Source organism: Heteronotia binoei, chromosome 4 (assembly GCF_032191835.1).
Source record: "Heteronotia binoei isolate CCM8104 ecotype False Entrance Well chromosome 4, APGP_CSIRO_Hbin_v1, whole genome shotgun sequence".
Taxonomy (NCBI): Eukaryota; Metazoa; Chordata; class Lepidosauria; order Squamata; family Gekkonidae; genus Heteronotia; species Heteronotia binoei.
In genome coordinates, this window is record NC_083226.1 from 68,388,319 (window position 1) to 68,414,890 (window position 26,572).

The 26,572-nt window shown below is 41.9% G+C and overlaps 1 protein-coding gene across 1 annotated transcript in view; it reads right to left on the reverse strand.

Moving 5' to 3' along the window:
* Positions 1 to 3,388: 3,388 nt before the first annotated feature.
* Positions 3,389 to 26,572, reverse strand: part of PRUNE2 (prune homolog 2 with BCH domain) — a 251,945-nt gene continuing 228,761 nt past the window's right edge. The window contains exons 13-19 of the mRNA XM_060236548.1: positions 26,117 to 26,219; positions 19,522 to 19,653; positions 17,948 to 18,034; positions 17,234 to 17,332; positions 15,503 to 15,535; positions 9,702 to 9,749; positions 3,389 to 3,884 (exon numbers count right to left, since the gene is read on the reverse strand). Of these exons, the coding sequence (XP_060092531.1) occupies positions 3,854 to 3,884; positions 9,702 to 9,749; positions 15,503 to 15,535; positions 17,234 to 17,332; positions 17,948 to 18,034; positions 19,522 to 19,653; positions 26,117 to 26,219 (533 nt within the window). The 3' untranslated portion in view covers positions 3,389 to 3,853. The remainder of the gene's footprint in view (positions 3,885 to 9,701; positions 9,750 to 15,502; positions 15,536 to 17,233; positions 17,333 to 17,947; positions 18,035 to 19,521; positions 19,654 to 26,116; positions 26,220 to 26,572) is intronic.

Genomic DNA, 26,572 nt, shown 5'->3' on the forward strand with positions numbered 1-26,572 from the left:
TGTTTCTCCATAATTACCCCTAAGTGCTGTTCTAATGCTTTGTCACTGATAATTTAGCTTGTTTTATTGTGCTGATGGACATGATATTGTTGGCATATGTGGAAAAAAAAACTAGGGGGGGGATCTAGTATTTTTGAATGGAATCCAGGGACTTTTTAAGCGATTTTTGTTATTTTTTTTCTCTAAATGGACTCAACGCCTTCCCTTTTAAATTAAGACCATAAAGAACAGGGTTTTTTTCTCTCTCTGCAAACAGCCAAAAGCAATGCAAATCCCCCTTGCTGAAAATTGGGAACTGCAAACCAACAGTCCAGAATTTTTTTTAAGCCTCTCATATGCTGCTACAGATTTCACAACCAGCCTTGAAAAGCTATATATAGGCAGTGGCTGATCCAGCTTCCCACTTCCCCCCTCCTTAGCATGACATTATTAATACTCACAAAAGAGCCAGGTGTTTTGAAATTCCTATCTGCTCGTGTATACCAGCATTGCACAGAGACACATGTGCTTGGAGCCACCATCTTTTCCTCTGTCTCGGTCCTTGAAGAAGGAAGCAGGAAATGGGTGGAGTCTCACTAGCACAATGAATTGCCTAGTGGCCCCTTGCATGCATGCAACTCAGGAATGTGACCTTTTGTTTTACAAATGGCCCTGAGGAGCAGAGGGCAGCCTTATTTTTTTTTTTTACCCTAGCAGATCTTTTCATATTAAATAATAATAATAACAAAAAAATCTTGATCAGCCATGCGAGATAGAATTTTTTTCTTAATCTCATGTGCTAATATTTTCCAGAGTTATTTTCCAACACACACGCCAGTGACTCTGAAATGACTCTGAAAACTTCAAATTGCCCATAAAAGCGTGCATCTGAAAATCTGTCCCTCTGGAAACTGAAAGAAAGCAAACGATGGTTCCAGACATACATCCTCCCAGCTGCAAGATTACAAGGGGGGGAATAACAGATTTCAATATGTGCCTGTTAATTTTGTATACAAGAGGAAACTGCCAATGTAAATATACCTCTGTATCTCTGCTGCTGAATCCCATTATGCTGTACCTGTTACATTAAGAGTTAGATTAACAGAATCCAATGTTCTTTCCCCTTCCCCCTCAAGAAAATGATATCCTATGATTGTCTTCAAGTTTGATAAGAATATTTTAGCCATGAGTTAATAACTGCCTGAGTATTTGGCAGCTTAGAAACACTGAGCATATATTTTGAACATGTTTTTTTTGTGTGTGTAACTATGCAACTTTGTATCCTGTTAATTAGCAATATAAGTTTAGTTACTGTGTTGTACTTCATTTATATTAGATATTATAAGTGACCTTATATTTATATGTATACCTAGTATAGAAGAAGGACTGGTTTTGTTAAAAATGTATACTCTCATTTTTATAAAGCAAAAACAGTTTTTCCCCTAAGTACCTATCCAAAGATGGTTTTGACAGTCTATAACTCCCATGTCCTTTGTACATGCAACCTTAGGTTCAGTGTTCATTATCAGAAACATATATTCACACCCCATGAAATCAGCTTAACCCACTAATGGTTCCAGTTAATTTTTGAACTGGCCTGCAATTTTTTTTAATTATTATTACTATTTTTTATTTTTATTTTTTTTAATTGGCGGCAAGATTTTAAAGCTTCCCTAACATTTTTTTTCTCTCAATAATTTTATGCCTAACATTTCCTTCTCTTTCTATATCTGTGTGAATGGTTGTACCTTGGTGTGAAAAGTCTCACTGAGAGTTCGCCTCCATTTTCAAGGGGGGGGGGACTGATATCCAGGAAGACACCCCTGTACTTATTCCCAAACCATGCACCCCTGGGATGTGATATTGCAATGTAACCCTAGAATATATGACACAGCAATGCCCATTTGAATTGGAATGGTCTCTCTTGCACATAAGGGAGAAAAATCCAGTTCCTTCTTGGCCCAAGGCAGGCTGTGGTGTGATTCTGGTTCACAAGCCGGAACAACAGGACAGCCGGCTAAGAGGCTGGGAAGCGTCCATCTTTCTGCTCCTGGGAATGAAGAGTTCCAGGCCCAGAGAAGGACTAGTGGGCAGAGATATAAAAATTCCTTCACTCTTTTGGCAACCTTTAAAGTCCTGTTATCAAAGCATAAAGAAATAAGAATTACCAGGAAACCTCCAACACAAATAAATGGCTTGTATCTGTTACTCTTCAGGGCAAGACAGCAGAAACACAAAGGCTATAGGTTAAGTGCTCATCTTGTTGTGAATGTGTGGTATAACTGCAAACTGATCTCACAATTTTGACTTTTAACAAAGTTTCTGTTTTTCTTTAATTGCTAAGGCCATCAAAGTCAACCAGTCTCCTGAATACTTGATGGATGCCCATCCATGTCTGACACTAAGGGAGAAATCTATCACTTTTTGGGAGCTTCAAAGGAATCAGTTTTGGGAAAAACAGGGCCATAAAGTCATTTGGCCAGTGTAATTAAAATTCCTATGTTGGGGTATGGATCTATGATATGAATGGTCTCTGATTGGATATTACATATATGACATTCTGATTTTCCATTGGTGTGACACTTTCCCCCCTCATTGGGTAATTGAATCGCTTGATGTGACGTAATTTACCCTAGAAAACAGGCAAGCCCACCTGTCAGGTTTAGGGTCCAAAAAGCAAAGGGTCGAGAGAGAGAAAGAAGGAAAAAGGGAATTCCTCCATCCTCTCCTTTCCCACCCCTTCCTACCCTCACCCCCCTTCTTCTCAAGAGAAATCTTCCTCTAGAAGCCTTGCATTTCCTCTGACTAAGCCTACCCTGCAAGATATAGGTATTGTATCACCTTCCCCCACCCATGCTTTATCAGCTAAACTCTTGTATTCCTCTTGTATGCTTGAAATTGTTTGATTGGGATGTAACTATATGAAACCCTATGCCATAATAAAATCCATTATTAACCAAAGGATTTTCAGTGGTCTATCTCTGTAGACAAAGACAGAGATCCTGCCCACCTCACCTCTCGTAGGTCTACCATTTTGAGCTAAGAAATATTAATATTCCCCAAAAAAAGGTTGTTTGAGGTGTAACATATGTCTAGTCTTCATAGTATGTGTTTCATCTGTTACAGCATCCTTTTAGTTTAGGATCTCACTGATGTCCATGCATGCTTTTATTCATATACTGAGTCTCCACTTAATGAGTGAAATTAAGTATTTAAGAATTCGGGGGGCATATTTTGAAGAGCATAATTATAATTAACAGTGACAAACCAAAATTTGTGGACACTCTCTTGAACATCAGGGAATGTTATGAGTTCACAGAGCAAGAATTAAGAGATCAAAGTAAGTCTCCTTTTGTGCAGAGCTCTGTGTTCATATCAATGCAAACGAGATCTGCTGTGATTGGGCTTGTTAAATAAAGGTTTTCAGCTCTGGTTGAACTAGACACACCTGCTAATGTACTGAAGACAAAAAGGAAAAACAATCCAAACCCACAGAATTACAGATGTGGCACATAAATAGCAAAGCAGTAAAATAATTGTGAACTGAAAAATGCATAATGAAATAAATTTCCTTATTGCAAGTAACGTTCCTGAAAATTACAGAAAGTCACAGCCATACAATTGCTGCCTGTCTGACAGGAGCAGCAGCAGCCCCTTCTTTTAGCTCAGAAAGCTCTGAATGGCATTAAATAATGAAAGAACAATGGTTGCAGTAAATCAGGAGTTTTTTCTTGCTCTGACAGGCCTCACTGAAAGAATTGTGGGTTGAGCACAGGAGGCTCCTGGAAGATTGTGTCCAAAGAAGAAGCTAAATTGTCCCCATCCTCTAGGCACATCAAGTAGACAAAAAATCTTCTAGAAACTGCCAAGGAAGTTAGGAATCTTCTTTCAGCTTCGTTTCAGTGCTTTAAAGAAACAAATTAAAAACAATCAGTTCAATGTATTAATTTAATGTCAAATATATTAGCCACTTTTACAACAACAACAACAAAAGCATATGATAATGTGCACACATCCAGGTACCACCTAGGCCTGATAAACTTAGCTTTGAAAACCAAACTATCATATTCTGCATACTACTAACATGCTCTCTTTGGCACTCTTCATTTTAAGGAGTGGCCCAGTCATACCAAGCATTCATAATACTGCTTCCTTTCAGTCTTTCCGTTGAAACATACAATTGAAGAGAAATGAAGCATGCAGAGACACATTATGTTTTCCCTAATGCAAGTATTTAGGTGTTGAATAGTTTGATAGCTAGTTTACAAAAATGACAGCATCCATGAAAAATGTAGTAAGATTATATATGCTGCCTTACAAAGGAACAGACAAAGTTAATTTTCCCAAGGGATATATGACCCTAAAAAAAATACCCCCAGGTTATGCAAATCTAGTGCTGATATTTTAGAACTGGTTTGCATCAGCAAAGAGATAAAAAGAAGTGTAATTACTACTTTTATTCAAATACAGGTTTGCTCGGGTTGCAACTCTCATTGTGACGGATCAGGTGCTCAACAAAGAGAGATCTTTTGCAACCCCAGACAACAAAGCTTTGTTGTCCCAGGCCATATTGCATGGTTAAGACACTATCTTCAGTTTGCCAAGTCACTAAAGTTGTAACATTTTGGTGTTTTTTTCAGCTATCTTTTCCAATAGGTCTTAATTCAAGCACAAATGCATTCTATTCTACTTTTTCTATCTTCCCATTCAAGTTGCTGACTTGTCTTGCTGACAACTTCCTTTTCCAGAAAGTGTAGAAGGAAACAAGGGGATCTGCTATCTTGGATTTGATTCTCACCAACAAGGAAGAATTGATTGAAGAAATGGAAATAGTGGGCACCCTGGGCAGTAGTGACCATGTGATTTTGGAATTTACATTCTTAGGGAAGGGAAATGCTATACGTAGTCAGACTTATAGGGTGGACTTTAGAAAGGCAAATTTCAATAAAACTATGCTGGGTAAAATCCCATGGTCAGAAATACTTAGGAAGAAGGGGGTTCAGAAGGGGTGGGAGTTCTTAAAAGCGAAATACTGAAAGTGCAATCACAGACGATCCCTATGAGAAGAAAACATGGAAAAGCCTAAAGAAGCCGAGTTGGCTCCATAAACAGCTCTCTAAAGACTTGAGAAATAAAAAAAAGGATTCCTTTAGGAATTGGAAGGAGCGCCTTATAACCAAGGATGAATATAAACAAATCACCAGTGCTTGCAGAGAAAAAGTTAGGAAAGCTAAAGCTCAGTATGAGCTTAGGCTGGCCAAAGATGCTAAAAACAACAAAAAAGGGTTCTTTTCTTATGTTCAGAACAAGAAAAAGTGCAAAGACATGGTAGGTCCATTGCGAGGGCAGGAAAGTGAAATTGTAACGGGTAATGAAGAGAGGGCAGAACTGCTCAATTCCTACTTTTCCTCAGTCTTCTCTTCTGAGGGAAACGGTGCTCAACATGGCAAAACCAGAACATATAAGGAGGGTATGAAGTTCCAACCTAGGATCAGCATAGGGGTAGTACATAAACACCTAGTTTCTTTAAATGAAACTAAGTCCTCAGGGCCAGATGAACTGCATCCAAGGGTTCTAAAAGAGTTTGCAGATATAATTTCTGAGCCTCTGGCTATTATTTTTGAGAATTCTTGGAGAACAGGAGAGGTGCCGGAAGATTGGAGGCGGGCAAATGTTGTCCCCATCTTCAAGAAGGGGAAAAAAGAGGATCTGGGTAACTACTGACCTGTCAGCTTGACATCTATACCTGGAAAAGTTTTAGAACAAATCATCAAACAGTCGGTCTTGGAACATTTAGAAAGAATGGATGTGATTACTAAGAGCCAGCACGGGTTTCTCAAGAACAAGTCATGTCAAACTAACCTGATCTCCTTTTTTTTTTTTTTTGAGAAAGTGACTACCTCGCTGGATCAGGGGAATATTGTAGACATTGTTTATCTTGCTTTCAGTAAGGCTTCTGATAAGCTTCCACATACTATCGTTGTTGACAAGTTGGTAAAATGTGGTTTGGATCCTGTTACTGTTAGGTGGATCTGTATGACAGATCGCACCCAAAGAGTGCTTGTGAATGGTTCCTCATCCTCTTGGAGAAGAGTGACAAGTGGAGTGCCTCAAGGATCTGTCCTGGGACCTGTTTTGTTCAACATCTTTATAAATGATTTGGATGAAAGAATAGAGGGAATGCTTATTAAATTTGCCAATGATGCTAAATTGAGGGGTTGCAAATGCAGTAGAAGACAGAAACAGGATACAAAATGACCTTGACAGGCTGGAAAACTGGGCTAAAACTAATAAAATGAATTTTAGCAGGGATAAATGTAAAGTTCTGCATTTTGGTAGGAAAAACCCCCATGCATAGTTATAGGATGGGGGAGACTTGTCTTAGGAGTAGTATGTGCGAAAAGGATCTAGGTGTCTTAGTGGATCATATGCTGAACATGAGTCAACAGTGTGATGTGGTGGCTAAAAAGGCAAATGTAATTTTGGGCTGTATCAACAGAAGTATAGTGTCCAGGTCACAGGATGTGATAGTATCGCTTTACTCTGCTCTGGAAAGACCTCACCTAGAGTATTGTGTTCAGTTCTGGGTACCACATTTTAAGAAGGATATAGACAAGCTAAAATGGGTCCAGAGGAAGACGACAAAGATGGTGAGGGGTCTGGAGACCAAATCCTATGAGGAAAGGTTGAAGGAGCTGGGGATGTTTATTCTGGAGAGGAGGCAGCTGAGAGGTGATATGATCACCATCTTCAAGTACTTGAAGGGCTGTCATCTAGAGGATGGTGTGGAATTGAACCAATGAGTTGAAATTAAATCAAAAGAGTTTCCGGCTCAACATTAGGAAGAACTTCCTGACAGAACGATTCCTCAGTGGAACAGGCTTCCTCGGGAGGTGGTGGGCTCTCTTTCCTTGCCGATGAGGTTTTTAAACAGAGGCTAGATGGCCATCTGACAACAATGAAGATCCTGTGAATTTAGGGGGAGGTGTTTGTGAGTTTCCTGCATTGTGCAGGGGGTTGGACTAGATGACCCTGGAGGTCCCTTCCAACTCTATGATTCTAAGTTTCTTCCAGTCAAAGATGGAGTGACAGCTGCTGATTGAGTTTGCCTGGTATACAGATGCATATATCTTGTATGAATATTCATGTTTGGATCTACAGCAAACCTGCAAACTTTTGATCAGATTCCAACATCACACAGTTCTCATACCTATCAAGACTCACTCATTGCCTCTAGGATTCATTCATTGTCTCTGTGGTACTGTGTCTATTTGAGCAAAAGTGTGTCCTAAAAGAATCATGCTACATTTAAGGATAACAAAATGACAGCAGCCCTTATTTGACTACCTGTTTTCTCATGATTAGGTATGTGCATGTTTAACTAGCTTCTTCTGAGGTGTTCCATTTTCCTGCTCCCCAACTTATTTATGAATTATTTATCTTTATGTTTCACTATGTATAGACATTAAGAGTCTAATAGTTTCACTTTGTGACACTTTGTGACAAGGGATGGGCAAAAACTAGCTCACAGATTAAAGTTCATGATTAATGTTGACCAGTTTGTGGTTCATGAAGAGAAGTTCTTGGCAGGTCAACTGGCATAAACTTTCCAGCTGTTCGTGGCAGTTCATGTTGGTTTGTGAATTTAAACATTTCCAGGCAAACTGTCTCCACTCAATTTGAATGTTTACCAAGCTTCAAAGCAATTGGGGAGGGGGACTTGGAGGGCAGGTAGAGGAAAGTTAGCTGGAGATCCCCTGAAAGTCTGGTGTCTCTAGCTTGCACAGGATCTATTCTGTACACTCCTGAACTTGTCGAAATGACTGCCTGTCATTTCCCCGGAAAGTACCTTCTGGGGAGGGGGGGGGGCGACACGTAATTCAGACCCTATAAATCTAATCCTCACCAAACTTGGATGGCAGATAGAGGAGAGTCAGACAGAGATCTTCTATGAGTTTGGGGTCTCTAGGACACTATGGGAACATTCTACTGTATCAATAACCTCATGAACCAAACTAGTTAATTAGGCAACTAAAAGTTTGTAATGCTTTGTGGTTTGCGAACTGGGCATGCCATGAACCACAAACCTAACTGTATTTTCCCAGCTTTTTCCCATCCCTATTTATGACATCTGTTCTTGCTTGCTTAAAAAGCAAGTTTCTTTTGTTTTAAAACACAAGCACCACTGTGCAGGACATGAACAAGTTCTCCACTGTGCAATGTTTTATTTTGACTTGTTCATTCTTCTTGATTTTTTAAAAATGCTGCTACCTTCCACTTTTCCCTATGATTGGTAGGCTTTAGCTTCTATGCATTGTTTGCTTTCCAGGGCAATTGCATGGCCGCTGTGTGACATGAGATCCTTGACTACTTGTCTGATTCAGCAGGCCATCTCTTTTGTTCTAATGGGAAGGTTTACAGTAGTTTGGATTACTGTTGTCTTGCTTATTTATGGACTATTCCGCAATGGAATCAGTCATTCCATACAATTAATGATTAATGGTTAATGCAAAAGGCCACTGCAATTCTAGAACACTTCCATAAGTATTTAGAGACAGCTGCCACTCACAGGCTGCTACCTCCCCACAAAAGCCAAGTTTGCATATAGGTGTAACAATGAAAAGCAAGAGAATACTACAATATGGCTCCAAACAAAAGAAAATTAGTTGCATAAGTCTCATTAAGATTAGTTGATCTTACTTGTCCCATCAATTTTAATATGGTCCAGGCTAGCCAAATTTTGTCAGATCTCAGAAGCTAAGCAGGGTGGGTCCCAGTTAGTACTTGGATGGGAGACTACCATGGAATGCCAGGGTCACTATGTGTCTGGCTATGGAAAACCGCCCCTGAATCTCTCTTGTCTTGAAAATCCAAATGGTCACCATAAATTGGCTATTATTTGATGACACTTTACACATACGTTAAGAGGATAACTTTCACTGCATTTGGGTGTTTGGTCCCTTTATGACAATTTTGTAACATTCTAAATAACTATCATCTTACTTTTTAAGATTCTTCCCCCTTCTGAAGCAAAATATCTTCCTTTTAAAAACTCAGACCACAAATAAGGGCAAATTTGAATACAGCAGAAATGAAAAAGCTGTGGAATAGTTATCAAAGGATGATGAGAAAAAATGAAGGAGGGCTGGGTAGATTCCAGAAAGAGATCACAAAATTATATTAATCAGTGTAAAGCTGCAAATCAAAGCCAGTATTTTTAACTTTTAGTCTACTAAATTGTAATGACTAACACAGTTACCTTATTATTTGCATCTCATTAGAGAACCTTTTTTAAAAAATGTGGACAGCCCCAAATGCTTAAAAGATACAGCACTGGGTTTTTACAACAATCTAGGCAGCAGCATTGAATCAGTCAGTTGTTTTCTTTCCCTCTTTAATAAGGCCCTGAGCTGCATTTCAAAAGGAAATCTACAAGATCCGGGTTGGGAAACTCCTGGAGATTTGAGGATGAAGCCTGTGGAGGACAGGAACCTCAGTGGCGTACACTGCTATGGACTTCACCCTCCAAAGCATCCATTTTCTTCAGGGAAGCTGACCTCTGCAATCTGGAGACGAGCTGTAATTCCAAGGGACCCCCAGTTTCCATCTGTAGCCTGGCATTCCTACTAGCTGGAGTTTACCTAGTTCTTTAGTGTCTGTTGCAGTGCATGATTATGAAGTGATACTTAAATCTAAAGACATAATTAAATGTAAATTCTTACTCCTGCTGTTCTGAAGTTACTTCTGGCTCATTTGAAAGACAGCTTCCTCTGGAGACAAGAGAAAATAAACAAAAAGCAGTAAACAAATTTTCCTCACTGTATTCTGTTTAGACAGCTGAGGGGAAGTAACTCACTTTAAATAACTAAGGGCCTTGAAACAAAGACTCACACATTTCCATTAGAGTTGTGGGCCAAAGTCCACTATGTCAGATTCATGACATGGTCACTTTGATGCCAGGGTGCCAAAGGCAGCATTTTCCTTCACTGAACACACTGGTAGCTTATAGTTTTTACAATACTTATGTTTTCCATTTCTAGCAGCCTACAGCAATGCTGTTAGGCTGCCGGAATGTCTTTGCCTCCCTGGAAGGGAAGGGAGGACTTTCATGGCCTGTTTGGGCGCGCTTTTGAAGAGGCGGGGCTTGCTGTTGTAACGGCAGGTCCATTTGCCCCCTACCTCAGTCTCCAGGCTGAGATTGGCACCCAAGTCCCCTAAGGCTCTACCCAAAAGACCAGCCCCCCCTTCATCTTCTTCTGATGAGGAGGGCGAGGATTGTCAGAGTATACAGTCATCAGACCACAGCTAGAGCTGCAATGATTTACAGGACAGTAGATGATCTAACTGACAGTTGACAGCTGGCAGTCCTCCAGATTGCATCAGCTAGGATGATGTAAGGGGGACGAGTATAATGACTCAGCACTAAGCTGATTGGATAATGACCTGTGCTGAACTGTATAAATGTAATGTAGCCCAGTGCTACGTGTGGTGGATGGATGGTGGTTGTATATGTGGAGCACTTTGGTAGTCTGTGTAAATATCTGTAAATAAATAGTGTATATAGTTTGCCTAACAGCAGCTGTGTGCAGACTTTATTCCTTCGAGTCTCAAGAGACCACTGACTAAACGCTAACAAGGATGGGGTTAATACAGCTATTATGCAAAGGCTTTTGGCATTGGAAAAGGTGTCGGGCATTGGGGAAAAGCTCTAAGGTCGCATTGCAGGATGATATATTAATGAGATTGTCTATCCTTGAGGGCAGGTCTGCAGGAATCATCGCTGGAGGCGCTGGGGGCTATGGCGGTGCAGATGGGGGCGCAGCTCTGTTTCCACTGGATGCTGGAGCAGGGTCAGCATTGGTTTCGATTGGATCTGGGGATAAGCCTGGTGGCATTCCACAGTCATACACGGGCATGGCTTGGCTATGGGGTCCTTGGGCCCCTGCTTCTCAGGCGGCACCAAGTGCTGCCGCTGGGGCTTCAGGTACTTCTCCCTCCATGGGCATGGGTTTGCAACAAGCTTGGTCATGGCCAGTGGGCCAGTTTGGCCCCTATGGACTCTGGCCTGCGGCCAGGCAGCAAGGAATGCCATACCCCTTTTGGGGGGGTTGGGGCTGTTCCCCTCATTAGGTGCTGCGTATAGGTCAGTCCCTTTTACTGCCATGCCTTTTGGGGATGTAGCATTGCCTTTAGGCAATCATTTGTTGCCTTCAACAAAGGATAAGATCCTAAAGGGTGAATATGTTGATATTTTCTCCCTTTTATTCTGTGAGTTGGAGAAGAAAGATAAAGAAGAATTAGATGACAAAGAAAAAGAAAAATTAACGAAGCGCAAGTTTGACTGGACTTGGGCCAATTGGCTGCCTGGGTTTTTTATATATGCTGGCGTGATTGCATGTGCCCAGCCTTGGTGGGCGGCTGTGCTTATCCAGTATATGGATATCATTTATAAGGGGTACACGATGTTTAATAGGCTCGCCTGGATTCAATATGATGAATTCAGGATGAGAGCAGCTTTGTACCCTTCCCTTCAGTGGGATCGCATTCACCAGCAGCTGTGGCTTCAGGTCATGTCTCCTGCGCGTCCAAATTTGGGCGACTGCTTGGATAGCGGTTAGTTGGTGGCCAGGACAGCGGCAACTTCTTCAGCCTCGTCAACCTCTCCCTTGTTTTACACATGCAGTAAAACACCATAATCTTCAAGAACTTAATGCTGAATTTTGGGATTGCTCATGCAACTGTATGGGCAGCCAAAGCACAGCCAAACCACTTTTTTCCAACATAAAGATTACAACAAAGTAATTTTATGGATTTATGTCATTAACCTTAGCTCTATCTATCTATAGCTATATGACAGCAAAGTACTATGTCATATACCTCTTTTCCTCTTGACCACATACTTATTACTTATGACATAGGAAACACTTAGAGGGCTGTAAGTTTATACTCAACAAAAAAATTAATCAGTAGGATCATCGGCTTTTCTACAGTCTTTATTTTCAGACAGGTTGCCAGATGTTACATTAGGGCCCAATACAGATAAATAAATCAGCTTTATTTTGATAAAGGCCAATATTTAATCATTTTAAAATAAGAGAATCATTCTTTATAATAATAAAACCATAGCAGTATTGGCCAAATGGAGCTCCCCCATTGGTTGACATTTCTGTTCCATAAACCATTGGCCCATAATGCATCAGTCACTACTGCTGGGTTCCCATTGGCTGACTCCCCTGTCTCCTGCCTACTGCAGGCCTGGAAACCCTGAAAAAACCTGCCAAACCATCTTACCTCAGAGACAGACACATCTTCAATGCTTCTCTGTGTCCTCTCCATCAACCAGCCTCAGAAAGGGCTGCTGCTCTACTGTGGCCTCATAAAGCGGTTCCTCAGAGGCCATGGCAGCTGCCTATTCCCTGTCCCTCCCTTCCTCCTCTCCTCAGGACAGATGATGATTGGGCCACTTGGGAAGCTGCTAGACAGAGGCTGTTGCTAGCTAATAAAGGGAGAGGCCTCAGCTGAATATAATGCCATAGAGTCCACTCTCCAAACAATTCTTTCCTTCAGGATGGGGAGAGAGATCTGTTGTCTTGAGTTCAGTTGTGATCACATGAGATCTTCAAGCTCCACCAGGAAGTTGGCTACTCTAGGTCTGGCAGCACCCTCTGGGTGACTTGATGCCACCTGACTGGCAGGACTTAACTAGGCCTGACTGTTTGCTCCTATTCAGCAACAACCCCCCCTATGACAGCCAGTATGACTTAGCAGTTGCCAACTCCAGGTTGTAAAATTCCTGGAGATTTGAGGGGTGGAGCGTGGAGAGGGTGGGTTTGTGGAGGGGTGGGACCTCAGACAGGTGCAATGCCATAGACCCCACCCTCCAAACCAGCCATTTCTTTCTGCTGCCAATCTCCAGCTGAGGGCTGGAGATCACTCAGAATTACAACTGTTCTCCAGATAAGAACATAAGAGAAGCCATGTTAGATCAGGCCAATGGCCCATCCAGTCCAACATTCTGTGTCACACAGCGGCCAAATATATATATATATATATACACACACACACACACACACACGCTGTGGCTAATAGCCACTGATGGACCTCTGCTCCATATTTTTATCTAGCCCCCTCTTGAAGGTGGCCATGCTTGTGGCCGCCACCACCTCCTGTGGCAGTGAATTCCACATGTTAATCACCCTTTGGGTGAAGAAGTACTTCCTTTTATCCGTGTTAACCTGTCTGCTCAGCAATTTCATCGAATGCCCACGAGTTCTTGTATTGTGAGAAAGGGAGAAAAGTACTTCTTTCTCTACTTTCTCCATCCCATGCATTATCTTGTAAACCTCTATCATGTCACCCCTCTGTCGACGTTTCTCCAAGCTAAAGAGCCCTAGGCATTTCAACCTTTCTTCATAGGGAAGGTGTTCCAGCCCTTTAATCATTCTAGTTGCCCTTTCTGAACTTTCTCCAATGCTATAATATCCTTTTTGAGGTGTGGCGACCAGAACTGCACACAGTACTCCAAATGAGACCGCACCATCGATTTATAGAGGGGCATTATGAGACTGGCTGATTTGTTTTCAATTCCCTTCCTAATAATTCCCAGCATGGCGTTGGCCTTTTTTATTGCAAACGCACACTGTCTCGACATTTTCAGTGAATTATCTACCACAACCCCAAGATCTCTCTCATAGTCAGTCTCTGCCAGTTCACACCCCATCAACTTGTATTTGTAGCTGGGATTCTTGGCCCCAATGTGCATTACTTTGCACTTGGCCACATTGAACCGCATCTGCCACGTTGACGCCCACTCACCCAGCCTCAACAGATCCCTTTGGAGTTCCTCACAATCCTCTCTGGTTCTCACCACCCTGAACAATTTAGTGTCATCCGCAAATTTGGCCACTTCACTGCTCACTCCCAACTCTAAATCATTTATGAACAAGTTAAAGAGCATGGGACCCAGTACCGAGCCCTGAGGCACCCCACTGCTGATGACACCATGGAGCCCTTGAAGCAGGGATGGTCAATGTTATTTTATATCTGCCACTTCAACCAAGGGCCTGGTGGAACATCTCTGTCTTACAAGCTTTGCAGAACGGCAACAAATCCTATAGGGCACTGATCTCAATCTGGAACATGTTCCACCAGGCCAGTGCTGAAAAGGCCCAGGTTGGGCTGAGGTCTACTAAACAGTGCTGGTCTGAAGAGCGCAAGGCTCTTTGGGTTGCATATGGGTAGAGACGGGTATGCTGGTCCTTGCCATATATGGCCTTATTTATTTGTTTGTTTAAATTTGTATTCACCCTTTCCTGCAAATGGGCTCAGGAAGGATAACAACAAAAGTTAAAACAATTTAAAACTACAATCTAAAACCATAAAATACAATAAAACAACACCATTTATGTCACCAGCGGTGGTTTCCATTGGCCTTAAAGGTTAATACCATAACCTGAGTTGGCACTCAACTGGCAACCAATGCCAGATTTTTTAAAGTGCTTGTTAATGTCCAGATGGCAAAGATCAGCTCCCCTTGAGGACTGGGGAGGAGTTAATGCCTTCACTTGGGTGGATGGGAAGATAGCAAGGGTGGGGGGCACTTGCTTAATTATTATTATTATTATTAATTATAATTATTATAATTATAATAAATAACAATTATTAATTATTTAATATTTGCTGCCTTTGGAGTCTTGGGTGAAAGGGGAGTATAGAAATAGCTTAAATAAAAAAATCACTAAAGAAGGTGCAGTGGAAATATATAAAGTTAAAGTGATTTGATGTATTATCTTGAGTTAAGAAGTGGATCTGGCACACGTTGAAGTGTGAGGTCAAGAATTTCATGAGTTGTGTTATCTTTCTTGGGTGTTACCTTTGAATGAGAAGAAACTTCTCAAACTGAGGATCTCTTCGGGTTGCAAGGTCTGACTCAAGAAATATCTGGGGACTTTGGGAGTGGAGACAGGAGCGAGGGTGTAACAAGCACAACTGAACTCCAAAGGGAGTTCTGGCAATCACATTTAAAAGGACCTCACACCTTTTAAATGCCTTCCCTCTATCTGGAAATAATGGATAGGGGTACCTTCTTCTGGGGGTCATAGAACTGAACCCCTGGTACAATATTTTTGAAACTTGGGGGGGTGTTTTGAGGAGAGGTACCAGATGTTTTGCTGAAAATTTGGTGCCTCTGTCTCAACAGCCCCTGTAGAGCCCCAGATACCCACAGATTAATTCTCCATTATACTTTATGGGAATCAATCTCTATAGGGTATAATGGAGCACCCAAAAGACATACCCCCTCCCCCGCTTTCTGATAACCCTGAAGCGGGGGGAGGGCCTCCAACCCGGGGAATCCCCTGCCCCCAATTGGTATTGGCAACCCTAGGATCTCTCTCTGTGGCATCTTCACAAAGTAATTAATACCTAACTGATCTAGCAGATAACAATGTGAATACATTCAATTCAACTGTTTTCTTTATGATATGGAAATATAATGCTAATGGTTACCACAACACTGTCTTACTTTGCTGATGTCTCCCTCAGCTCTTCATCCAGTCTGCATGAATAAATATGATTGAAGTTTAAAGGGAAAAGAAAAAGAAGCAAGCAGAGCATAAGATAGAAGCAGGGCAAAGCAGAGCAAAAATTAAGCAAATTTGAATTTTATTTTATTTTATCTGCATTGGCTTGTGTGGAGGAAGGTATATAAAGTTAGCAAGAATCTGCAGCATGCTTACTTATAAAGCTAGAAGAAGATGCTATAGCAAAAAAAGTTTCAACTTAGCTGCAAGTCAAGGGTATTTCATTTAACAGACTTCAGCTATAAATGAGACAGATCTCAACAGCTTGTAAATGGAGGCAGACTTTCCATTAAACAAAGCTGCTGGATGGCTGTTATTCCAGCTGACAAGAATCTGGTAATGGTTGCTCGATGCGTCTCAGCTCTGTAATAAGCATCAGCTCAAGCTGAAGCAGAGCAAGAATGTTACCTTGCTCGTCTCTGGAAGTGCCTGTCTTCATCAAACCTTTTAAGATAAAAGTGTATGAAGGACAAATTATAAATAATTGTTGTATTAATCTCCATTGTAACATTCTCTAGATGGCAGTAAACAAGAGGGGAAAACCCATTTTCTCAGTGCTTGTCAGTTAAAAACCAAAAATATGGTATACAGTAGCAACAAAAGATATCCTTTGCATTTTTCTCTTGTGTTAGCTTTGCAAACCAGAGAAAGGGTACTTCTAAAATGCAAGAGCATCACATCTATCTTCTATGCAGAAATTTTATGCTCTGTACTGGATTACTTTTATCAGGGATAGAGAACTGCAGTTCAAAGCAGTAAGGAAGATTTGCACATGCAGTTGATTTGAATGCTCTTGCACACAATAGAATTCATCTGGACCTACTCAACTGACCAAATACTTCTTTTGATGCAGATGGTGGCACACATTCACATCAGGAGATACATTCCATATCCAGAGTTACTACTGTACAACTAAAAGGAGACCTAGGCAATCGAATAGCCTGCTATTAGGAAGCAATCCATGTACAAGTATTCCAGGAGAGGCAATGCTAGAGAGGAGAGGCAATGCCAGATTTAAAGCACTTTAAACAAGTGTAAGTGTCCTGGAAAGGAAAGCAAATTTTAAAGGGAATATTTTGAAGTATAATTATTGGTCTATATATGCATTTTCAGAATACATTCCAACTCAGTTGGAATTCATGACATTCCATTGGATTAGTGATTTGTCAAATAAATACAACATTCAAATGTGGGACAAAGCAAATGACTGACTTGGATTCTGCAATAAATTTCTGCTAATGAAGAGTCAATTGATGCCCATTCCCCACCAATGCAGACTTTCAGCTCTCTTTTATGCTACTCCTATGCAGTTCCCTGCCCTCAGTAGAAGAATTTGGAGAATAAGTTTTGAGCTTCAGCAGAAGGATGGAGTTGAGGAAGTCCTGCTGTGCTAACAGAAATCCCTTCCATTAATGGAGATTTACCACAGGATCCAAGCTAATGAAAATATGTGTTGTTGTTTTAAGGTAGTGGCTTTGTCCTGAGATACCTATTCAGGATTCTGTGCATAAACGTTTCCACTTTTATTTATATTCAGAATATTTAGTATTCTAGTCATAAGAAATGGTGATAATGAAACACACTGGTTTGGAGAAACAAAAAAGTACTGCATGAAAATAGCAACACTTTATTTTCAATCAGGAATCATTACTTTCTGAATGTTATTTACTTACTTGGCAATACTTTCAGGAATATTTACAAATTCCATTGGAATTAGTTCACTGAGCTCTGCCAGGGTGCTGACATATTGTATTTTACTGCTGAATTTTGAACTGAAACACAAACATACCATAATTAATAACTAAAGGACAATAAACTTAATAATATGAAATATTTTATTGGATCTTATGACTAATGGCAGAGCTTTCTTCTGGCAAAGAGACTTCCATTATGCAAGAGGCTGTTGTGTAGGCAGAAAAGCCTCTTGCACTAGCAAGCAGGTCTCTGAACCAAAGGGAAGCTCTGTCATTAGTGAAATGGAGCTGTAAGATTATGTAAAGATGATTATATTGGTATCTCCAGCATAAACACTGTTTACAGTTAGATTTGGTATTACAATCCCCATATTACAGATGGGAATGGGAAGGGGTGGTGATAATGATGAGCCAAAGATGAGATTTGGATACATGCTCTAACTCAGAGCTCACTTCATTTACCTCTGCACTATACTAGCTCTCATACTGTAGGAACATTTCCTTTGTACCTTTAATTTCTCTAGGATGGTTTGTGGAGAACAGATTATATGACTTTCTGATTGGCAGCTTTCCAAGTGTTATTCTATGACAGGCTGTCCTGTTCCTTATTGTGCAACCAAAGGCAACTGTTTGCTTAAGTATTTCTGAACATGCACAAGTCTAGACTTTTTAGAGTTCTGAACTATTCATTACCTTATAAAAGGTCGTATCACTGCTAGAATTGTCCTGATAAACCAAGAAGGATGAACAATTATGAAAGATTTTAAATTCTTCCTTAACCTGTTTTTGAAAAGAAACACATTTAAGCCTTCAAAATTAAATATGTTGCTCAAGAAAAATTAGTGGGGATTCAGGGGTCCACCTTACAGTGGTTGACCTCCTTTTTCCAAGATCGGCGACAAAGGGTGGTGATAGGGGAGGAGTCATCCCAGAGGCACTCACTCACATGTGGTGTGCCTCAGGGTGCAGTTCTATCCCCGATGTTATTTAACATCTATATGCGCCCCCTTGCCCAGATTGTCAGGAGGTATGGACTGGGTTGTCATCAATACGCAGACGACACCCAGCTCTATCTATTGATGGGTGGCCAGTCTGTACCCCGGAAAATCTGGACCTGAATCTTCAAGATGTAGCATCTTGGCTCAGGCTGAGTTGGCTGAAGAATCCGATGAAGATGGAGGTTCTCTATCTGAGCCGGGGTGCCACTGATACCGGCCCCTAAGGTCAAGAGCTTGGGCGTGCTGCTTGAGTCCTCCCTTACAATGGAGGCCCAGGTAGCAGCCACTATTAGATCCGCCTTTTTTCATCTCCGGCGGGTGTTGCAGTTGGCTCCTTTTCTGGAGCACAACGACTTAGCAATGGTGATCCATGCTACGGTCACCTCAAGAATAGATCACTGTAATGCTCTCTACATGGGGCTACCCTTGATGCTGACTCGGAAACTACAGCTAGTGCAGAACGCTGCGGCACGGCTGTTAATGAGGCTCCTTCGGTGGGAGCACATTCAGCCAGTGCTAAAAGAGCTGCACTGGCTACCTAGTGTGTTCCAAGTCCATTTCAAGGTGTTGGTATTGACCTTTAAAGCCCTTTATGGTCAGGGACCTGTTTATCTGCGGGACCACCTTTCCCCATATATCCCCCAGAGAGCACTGCATTTAGGGACAAAAAATCTACTGTCTCCCCCTGGACCAAAGGAGGCCAGGTTGCATTTGACACGAGCTAGGGCCTTCTTGGTGGCAGCACTAGAGTTATGGAACACTCTCCCGGAGGCCATAAGGGCCCTGTGGGACCTTCCTACATTCTGCAGGGCCTGTAAGACCGAATTGTTTCGACAGGCCTTCGATACTTAAACTGAGAGAGAGCTGCCACCGGACATCAGCTAGAGTTTCTGGTGACCAACCGTCTGAAAAACAGAACCGCCAACATAGTAATGGTACAGCACTGTGAAATAGTTTTTAAATTTTAATTGTATTAATGTTTTATAGATTTTATTGACTTATTGCTTTAAATCGTGTAAACAAAAGTTTGAGCCGCCCTGAGTCCGCTTGCGGAGAGGGTGGGATAAAAGTTTAATGTAAATAAATAAATAAATAGTTATCATCAGTCATAAGCATATATATATAGGATGCCACCACAAATGCAATTTTGTGGTCAGCCAAAACCGCATCATACAATAACCAGTTAGGAAAACCTGGGATTAGAGGAGGATTTAAAACAATATGCAGGCCAAGAAAACCAATAGTTAGAAAACAATCTGTGGTCCATACCGCCTGTCAATCATCTGGTAGCATCTTTTCATCCACCCCAATCCTGGCATCTTTCTCCTTGGTGTTGCACCATTCAAGTAAACAATCATATAGTCTTCAGCAACCATGAGTTCTAAGGTACTTATTACATATCTGATCAGAATGAGAGAATAAGACAGTGATTAAGAAGTGAGGGAAATGAGTGGTTCAGCCAAAAAACTATGCACTTAAAAACAAAACTGTATAAAATCTGACTTTAACAAAGGTATCTAATAGATAGTATCTAATAGATTTCAGGTGTTTAAACTGATAAGCAATATTGTTCAACTTCCACTATAACCACATACTAAGTGGCATATATGGCAATGAACAAAGTCAACAGCACATCGTTGCCTCAAAGATTAGAACACTGGCATTCAAGTACTAGGAGTGCATGATTTTTAACCATAAGAACCATGCTATTATTTTATTCTTCGGAGCAATTGAGTTAAAACATAGCAGAGAGATGTAAATTTCTAGGCCTGTCTTCATTGTCTAGCAAGTTAAAAAGTGAACACAGGGAACACTGGTCTTGAGGTATGGGAGAGACACAGTATGGAAATGAAACAGAAGACTTGGTCCTCTGTTCCATGCATCATCCACAATATAGTCCATATGTGAGAATAAATCTTACTAATGCAGAATGGTTGCTTCTGATTTGGGCACTAGAAAGCTAGCAATTTAGGCAGCCATTCTTTATTAGAAGCAGAATATGAGGGACTCAGTTTACACTTACTTATGATGTCATTCAAACTACTTCCAGGTGGCATCTTCTATATATCTGGACCAGGATGAGAAAAAAATTTGAGAAGTTTCACCTCCAAGTTGGTTGGTATGATTCTTCAGTTCCTCATGGTTCTTCCCATTCTTTATTACTGGGAAGATACTGGAAGAAGCCACAGGGAAGCAGTTCTCATGCTGCCAGTGCCACAATTAAATATGAATAAACCAATAGTTAGAAAACAAGATTGCTTATTTTCAAATACTGTTATTGAAAATTATTTAACTGAAATTAATTTGGGCATTGAACTAGGTACATTAAATCCGGTCATCAGCAGAGGAACATACATTCTGAATCTATGAAAGAACTGAGTGCTCTTAAAAATCTGTTGTGGTACCCACTATGATAAGCTTGTTGTAGATTCAAACTACACAAAGAAACTTTGTACAATGATCACAAAGAAAGATGTGATCCTCCTACAAGGCAGTGAGGTTTAATAGAATGTTGGACGAGGACTAGGAACAACTCAGTTCATGCTGCCATGAAGCTCATTGTGTGACCTTGGATGAGTCACTTTCTCAGACCGATTTCGCATTTAGCGTTTGCTACCGTTTATCCGCAGAGCAATTCTTTCCAGATCATTTTCGTAGATTTCGCACCATGGTCTCTTTTGCGAGGTCGGTTTGCACGCAGCCCCATGCCAAACTGTTTTTGCATTAGCATCAGATTGGCATTGAAGTCCTGTCAATCAATTTTTTTAAGCGCATGAGTGGTTGCATTATTGCGTAATTACATAACAACATAACAACGTTAAAAAAGTGACGTGAATGGTGTCCCTCCCTCCCCTTTTTTGAGGGCTAACTGCATCACGTGTGATGTTTGAGCTTTACTATTGGCTCCAGCATCCCCCACAGCCATTTCTATTGCAATATCCACGTTCACAATGGAGAATCTTGAGACCGAGAGTGTAGCATGCCTTTATTCCATGATGGAGGTGCTGGTTTTGTGCCTACACGTAGCAAGCCAACTCATCAATGCACATGCCAATAGATCCCGGAAACGAAGGCGCTGTTGTCATCGTCAGTGTCCAATAGCAGCTTTGGACTGCATGGAATTTGCACTCACCACAATATACTTTGGTGGCACTTTCTTGCCAGCTTGTGTTTTTCACCCAGGTATTGGGTGTACCCCCATAGCATAGATTGGTGGGAGAATTTCATGCTCGCTGTTGGAGTCACGAGCAATGGATAGAACACTTCCGGATGAGCAGAGGAACCTTCATGGAGATTTATTCCATTGTTAAGGATAAGATGGACAAACAAGGATGAGTTCTGCTGTCCACTCTGAAAAGCAGCTCACTGCAGGACTCTGGTATCTTGCAAATGGAATAACCTATTGTTTGGTCAGTGTCCAGTTCGGCATTGGCGTGTCCACCATTTTTGGAATAGTGATGGAGGTTTGTGAAGCCCTCGAGTCACATCTGTTTACCAAGGTCATATGTCTTGGTGACGAGATTGGAAAAGTATGGTTTTTTTAAAAAAAAATTCTTAGTCAGTTTTGCGTTATAATGTTAGATTTACATGGCAGAGCTTAATGAGGTGTGATTTTCCATAGCTAATATTTGGCTGTTGCATTGCATTACTTTGATAACTGGTAACTGATCCATTGTGCTCTATTAATCAACAGATTATGGATGGTTTCGGGAAGCTTGGAATGCCTCATACTTTCGCGGCTATTGACGGGACGCATATACTGATATGCGCACCTAGAAGAAAAATTGAGGATTTCGGTAATCGAAAACAGTACTGTTCGGTGATTCCCCAAGGCACGGTGGATCATACCGGCCGGTTTATTGATGCCGAGGTTGGGTTCAGTGGCAGGACCTATGATGCCTTTGTTTTCTCCAACAGCAACCTATACTATGGCATGGATGCCGGAATCTTTGTACCTGGGAATCTGAAGGTTACTTTGGGCAATGTGAGGGTCCCCCTGCTTGTCTTGGCAGATGGAGCATACCCACTGAGGCCTTGATTGATGACTCCATTCAGGAAACCTAGGGGGGCCATCCAGAAATATTTTAATAAGAGACAATGCAGGGCCAGGAACGTCGTAGAGCGGGCTTTTGGAAGACTTAAGGATCGTTGGCGTGTGCTATCTTCAAGACTCAATGTTCAACTTGCTAACATTTTCCCCATTGTCACTGAATGCGTTATCCTTCACAACATATGTGAAGAAAAGGGTCATGAAGTTGACCTTGATATGGCAGAGCAGGAAACAGCGTGATGTCCGGAACCAAATGAGGCTGACTACAGGGTTATTAACAGGAGGCAGTTAGTGAGGGAGAAAATTGCGTGCAGTGCTGTCACGGAGTTCATGTACAGAAACCGCAGATAAATATGCAGTTTTCTCTAAATTCTATCCTGTTAATCTGTCCCGCTGAAAGCCGGCCATTACCTTTACCGTCATTGAAAAACTTTTGCGCTTGCGCAGTTACGTCGTTGAGTAATAACATTATTATTGAGAAATTTTTTTAAAAAATCAAACCATGCCAGTATTCCTTCCCTGCTTTGTAACACTAAATGCTTTTTCATCCAATAAAGTTATTGCACCATTTGTTTCGCTACTGTATTCCTGACTGCTGCTATTAAAACCTGTTTCTTTAAAAATGGCACTAAAACAGCCGTCTGGGGTTCTTTTTTTGGGGGGGGGGAATCAACACTGGAACGGACACGGGGATTATTACAGGTGCTTATGCCTGCCTTATTTTCTCTTCTGTCCATCAGTACATGCATTGCCGTCTGATTGGGTAATTCAAAAGAGGGGGGGTGGCTGATATTACGCTAACGTGAAACTGCGTTGTTATAATACAACAGCTTCGAAATGGCAACCAGGCGGCCAAGAGGAACTTTTTGGCAGAGGGATGAAGTGAATGCTATACTGGAGATAGTTGAAAGGAGTGGCCATGTAGAGGAACTAATGACCAGCACACACATTGAGACCAGGGCAATTTATGAGGCAATTTCCAGGAGGCTAGGAAGGAGGAGTTACAGCAGGAACGCTGCTCAGTGCTGCTCTAAATGTAAGAGACTGCGGTGTGATTTCATGGCAAGTCTGCAGGCCTGGGGAGGGATACCAAGGGCGTCTGGTAAGACACCATACCATGACACTATGCTGCGCTTGTGGGAGCTTGCTGGGAGACCACATTGGGAGGACACTATGCTGCGCTTGTGGGAGCTTGCTGGGAGACCACATTGGCTGTGTGTTTGCATTGGTGGGCAGAGGCAGCCCTCTCACGTATCATTACATGAATTTAATTCCCAGTGATTGCAGGTATGAGTTTTCTTCATTGGATTTCTAACAATGCTTCCATCACATATACCAGTTGACATCCATCCAAGACCTGGGCACCATGAGCTGATGCCATTGTGGCAGGAGCTGCCAGAGGATGCTGAGGGTGATGCCGATCCAGACGGGGAGGGCCCTCCAGTGGCAATGGAGGTGCACAGCCATACACCACCTGATCAAATGTCTACTGTCTCAGGTGCTGCACACTGAACGCAAGAAGTGTAGCTGTGAGCAGGGGTGGCCAAACCTGATATACATTAAAGCAACCTGATGTTGAAGTGAGATGGCTAATAACGTTCGATTGATTGCAGCAGTATATGACCGCCAACGATTGGTACTCATACATTCCTTTATTGAGCAAGGGAGGGTGGGTGAGGGAGGGATGAAGGCATTAAGTAAGGCATGAAGGAAGGAGGGAAGATCAGAAGGGAGACTGGTAGTTAGGTAGCTCGGGGAGGGAGGAAGGAAGGAAGGAAGAGAGGGCATCGAGAGAATGTTGAATTTAATGGCAAAAGAAAGCTTGCGAGAAGGTTGAATTCAATGAAAAGTAGATAAGAATCACTAACGCAGGTTTGATTAGGGGTGAAAAGGGGGGTGGATTCAAAAAAGTTATAGTTCAAGGAACAATGCATGTTCGAGAAACTCACCCGGAGTTGACTCAGGGGTGGAAGTCCTGAGATCTGCGGTGTTAATCGTCTGAAGATCCTGCCAAACATGTCCTCCGATCCTGGATTAGGCATGTTCTCCTTGTTAGCCTTGTGGAACTGCATCTTATAACTTTTCTTGATTACTGCTGGACGCATGAACCTATCGTTTTTAAGGATGTGGTCCAGCACATTATAGTAAGGGCAGAACACTGGGGATCCTCCAGTCTGCGTGTTCTGGGTAATGCATCTCCGATAGTTCCCACACAAGCCCTTTGTTTTAGTGCGGCACTCCTGAGCTGACCTCTTGTGTCCCTGGGCATGCATTTCCCTAGATATTCTCTCATAAACATTGATGTTTTTGTGGTTAGCAGTGAGTGCCCTCTGCATCTTCTCCTCACTCCAAATGGCCAGCAAAGCTTCGGTTTCCCGCTCACGCCATGAAACACCACGAGCGCCGATAGGCTTACTGCTTGATGCCATTGCTTGCCTACAATTTAATGCTGTGCGGTGGAAGAGACTGCAGGCTATGCAATGGCGCCTACTACTACCAGCCCCTTCTTCCTTCCAGTGTTCTGTTTTACTCATGCAAAGTATGATGATTGCAGGCACTCGCACCCTGATTTGTCACTTCCAGGCAAAGTCTGCCAGCATTGGCCAGTTTGCATTGATGTGGGCGATTCTCTAATCCTCGTGTAGGAATCGCAATGTTCATGAGATTCCGCTTTCCCTGCCCCCCACAAGCAAGTCTGCAAGCATAAAGATGGTGTCCATGATTAAAGGTGTTAACCCTTATGTTTTGTCTGTTGAAGTCTGCTTAAGAGCATACGACAGCTTACATTCTGAATAGAACTTAGTTGGTGTTATGGCTGCACTTGTCTAGCGCTTTGTTCTATTGCTTCAGACCAACATGGCTGCCCACTTGGATCAACCCTTATGTATGATACATGATACATGGTTGGTGGAATTTCGCTGCTGTGAAATATCGTTGTAACGCAATCAAATAAAATGTAAAAAAAAATGGCGGGTACATGTTAGAAGTGGGAGGACTAGCCGGCAATGGAGGGTTGCTTCAGACCAACACGTCTGCCCACTTGGATGAAGCCTCATGTATGATGACATGTTGCATTTATTGGATTACGGAATTTTGCCGCAGTGAAATATCGTTGTAACACAATCAAGTTGAAATGCCAAAAAAAAAATGGCGGGTACATGTCAGAAGTCATATGTGAACACACTGCTAGGCTCTACGGCTGATGATTTGTGTGAGACGTCAAAGGAGGAGGCAGTGGGAGGACTAACTGGCGATGGAGGGTAACGCCCCCAAAACCAGCCGCCGCAAAACGGGATGATTTTCCCACTGCAAGTTCTGCAGATTGGATCCACAGGTTTTTGAAAACTCTGCAAAAATGAGCATCCAAATACCGCGTGGTGGAAATGGTTAAGCTGCGGATCAGAACGAGGATGTGGAATAACATGTGCGAAATCCAGCAAATGCCCCAGAGAAAAATGGGATGCCATCTCAGGTTAAACGCTAGTGCGAAAATGGTCTCAGACTAATCTGCCTCTCTTTTGAGGATAAAATGGGTGTGGAGTTAGGGTGACCCTGAACTCCTTGAAGAAAATTGGAATAAAAATACATAGGCCATACCTAACCAATAAACCCTGTTTTTTTAATATATTCAAATAAATTGTCAGCTTCACCAGGACAGATTAAATATCAGATAAATACATTCCCAAGGCATTCGGATCACCATTTCTCCCCACTTTAACTCTCTCAGTTTATCTCTTAATTAAAGTATGGTTATCTATCCATTCACAGGTTCAGGTATGTGACTTTGCCACATTGTTCACTCCCATCACTCACAGGAAAAGGTTTTCCATGACATGGTTGTAATCAGCTCGGTTACTGTCTGGTAGAAAACATGCAGCAAACACAATGATGGCATTTAGACCATCGCCATAGTATCCTGTGGAGCAAACAAAAAAATCTTTTATTAACATGTTGCAATTTGAATTGTGAAAAAAAAATAGAAATGTCATTACATAAAGAGCTGGTCTTAATTGTGGAAGATACAGATTTATACCCTTTTGTCATGCCCAACCTAGTTTCAAGCAGCTCTAGTGAATAACAACGGATCTGTTCACTCAAAATATCCAAACCGTCACTCCAGGGTTATGTAAGGCTGCTGCCAAGCTAACATAGACGTGAGTGCCATTTATGTGAGCCAGTTCAGCCCCATGGGGAAACAATTGCCCCCATTTCTATTTTGTGCAACCACTCCAATTCCCACTTTTTTCAAATCACAGCATTGTGAGCATC